General features: G+C 39.5%; 1 protein-coding gene across 1 annotated transcript; it reads left to right on the top strand.

Annotated features, from left to right (window-relative positions):
- Nucleotides 1-301: 301 nt before the first annotated feature.
- LOC133039696 (uncharacterized) lies at nucleotides 302-913 on the top strand. The gene has a single exon (XM_061118611.1). It carries the CDS (start codon nucleotides 302-304, stop codon nucleotides 911-913), a length of 612 nt encoding a protein of 203 aa, XP_060974594.1.
- Nucleotides 914-2,078: the final 1,165 nt, after the last annotated feature.

Here is a 2,078-nt window from a genome sequence, read left to right as displayed (position 1 = left end):
TTATGTGAATGAGATTGTGAGATTACATGGGGCACCGTATTCTATTGTTTGTGATCGAGATGCTCGGTTCACTTCATCTTTTTGGGAAAGCTTACAGAAAGCAATGGGAACTCGATTGAAGTTCAGCACTGCATATCATCCAGAGACAGATGGTCAGACTGAGAGAACAAATCAGATCTTAGAAGATATGTTGAGGGCATGTGTGATAGATTTCCAAGGATCATGGAGCAAATACCTGCCTTTGATTGAATTTTCTTACAACAACAGCTATCAGTCTACTATCGGGGTAGCACCCTATGAGATGTTGTATGGAAGAAAATGCAGGTCTCCACTGCATTGGGATGAGTTGGGAGAGAACAAACTCCTAGGGCCAGATGCAGTTCAGCACACCAACGAAGCTATTCAGAAGATCAGGGCTAGAATGATCACAGCTCAGAGCAGACAGAAATCTTACGCAGACATGAAGCGGAGGGACATTGAGTTCGAAGTGGGTGATCATGTGTTTCTTCGAGTGACACCACGAAAAGGACTCTCAGTGAAGAGATTTGGTAAGAGAGGGAAACTAAGTCCTAGATATGTTGGTCCATTTCAGATATTGGATAGAGTGGGCAGTGTAGCTTATAGAATAGCTTTACCGCCATCATTATCTGGGGTGCACAATGTATTTCATGTATCTCAACTCCGGAAATATGTGTCAGACCCATCGCATGTTTTGAGCTATGAAACACTGGGTTTGCAGGAAGATTTGTCCTACAATGAACGTCCGGTCAAGATTCTTGATCAAAAAGATAGAATTTTGAGAAATAAGACAATTGCCTTGGTGAAAGTCCTATGGAGGAACAGCGTGGTTGAGGAAGCTACTTGGGAGCTAGAGTCTGATATGCGAGAACAATATCCAGAATTATTTGAGTAAAATTTCGGGACGAAATTTTCTTTTAGAGGGGGATAATTGTAATATCCGCTAACTCCGAAAGGGTAATTTTGTAATTTTATTTAGCTGAGAGTATTTTTTTTTTATTTTACATATTTAGGGATTTAAATATGTACGGGATTATTTTTATGATGATATAATATTCGATTTTATTGGCATGTGCATAATGCCTAATAGATACATATGTCTGGATATTGTTATATGGGTATATTATTATTATCATTATTATTAACATTATTAACATATTATTATTATTATTATTATACGTATTATTATTATTATTATTATTATTATTACTATTATTATTATAAACTGTTATATACAAACTTACATACACGAACCGAACCGAACCGAACGCCTATTTTGGTGGAATGGGAATCGCTCCACTTCGGTTCAATGCGATACTTTGCTTGGGTTTAAACACGATAGAAATTAGGTTTTAAACTATATTTTCGTTCACCCAAAACAGAGAACCAACGAGAGAGAGAGAGAGAGAGAGAGAGAGAGAGAGAGAGAGAGAGAGAGAGAGAGAGAGAGAGAGAGCACGTATACGGCGTATACGATACTGAAAATTTTCGTTTCTTCAAGCGGAGTGAAACCTGGGTGAATGTTGGGGTTTGGGATCACTTATATACGACCTAAGGAAGCTTTTTAATGTGGTATAAGGGGCGAAAGTCGTCGTTTTAAGATTCGCCATTTTTGAAGCTTCAAAGGTGCGGCTTAGTTACGGACTCGAATTCGAACGTATTTAAGCTTGTTCTTGGGTCAAGGAAGGTTATATTTGAGTGCATGGGACCCTAAGGATTGTTTTTGACGTAAGAAAACGAAGCTTTAACGTCCAAAACGAAAATCCAAAATTTTGGACTCCATTAAAGACGGTACACCGCCAACGAAGAAGACAACCCCGATCTGCCTTCTCGGACCACTTTTCTTGATCGTTTTGAGGTCCTGAGCATTGTGGAGAGCTTCCCGAATCGAAAGGACGCTTCAAGAGCAGTCGGAGACAAAGTTACACTTTACCGGCGACGAAACCGACGAGAACTCCGGCGACACTCCGTTCAGGGGTTTCTGGAGGTTATTTTTCAATTTTCTTTCAGTTCTTGACTTGTGCTAGGTGTTCTTAGGCCTACTATGAAGTTTGATAATT

Source organism: Cannabis sativa, chromosome 7 (genome assembly GCF_029168945.1).
Source record: "Cannabis sativa cultivar Pink pepper isolate KNU-18-1 chromosome 7, ASM2916894v1, whole genome shotgun sequence".
In the NCBI taxonomy this organism is placed as follows: domain Eukaryota; kingdom Viridiplantae; phylum Streptophyta; class Magnoliopsida; order Rosales; family Cannabaceae; genus Cannabis; species Cannabis sativa.
The sequence above is the reverse complement of the archived record's forward strand: the minus strand, read 5'-3'. Positions and strand labels throughout refer to the sequence as shown.

Excerpts from the sequence above, each read along its gene's own strand:
- LOC133039696 (XM_061118611.1), top strand. The coding sequence starts at position 302 with ATGTTGTATGGAAGAAAATGCAGGTCTCCACTGCATTGGGATGAGTTG.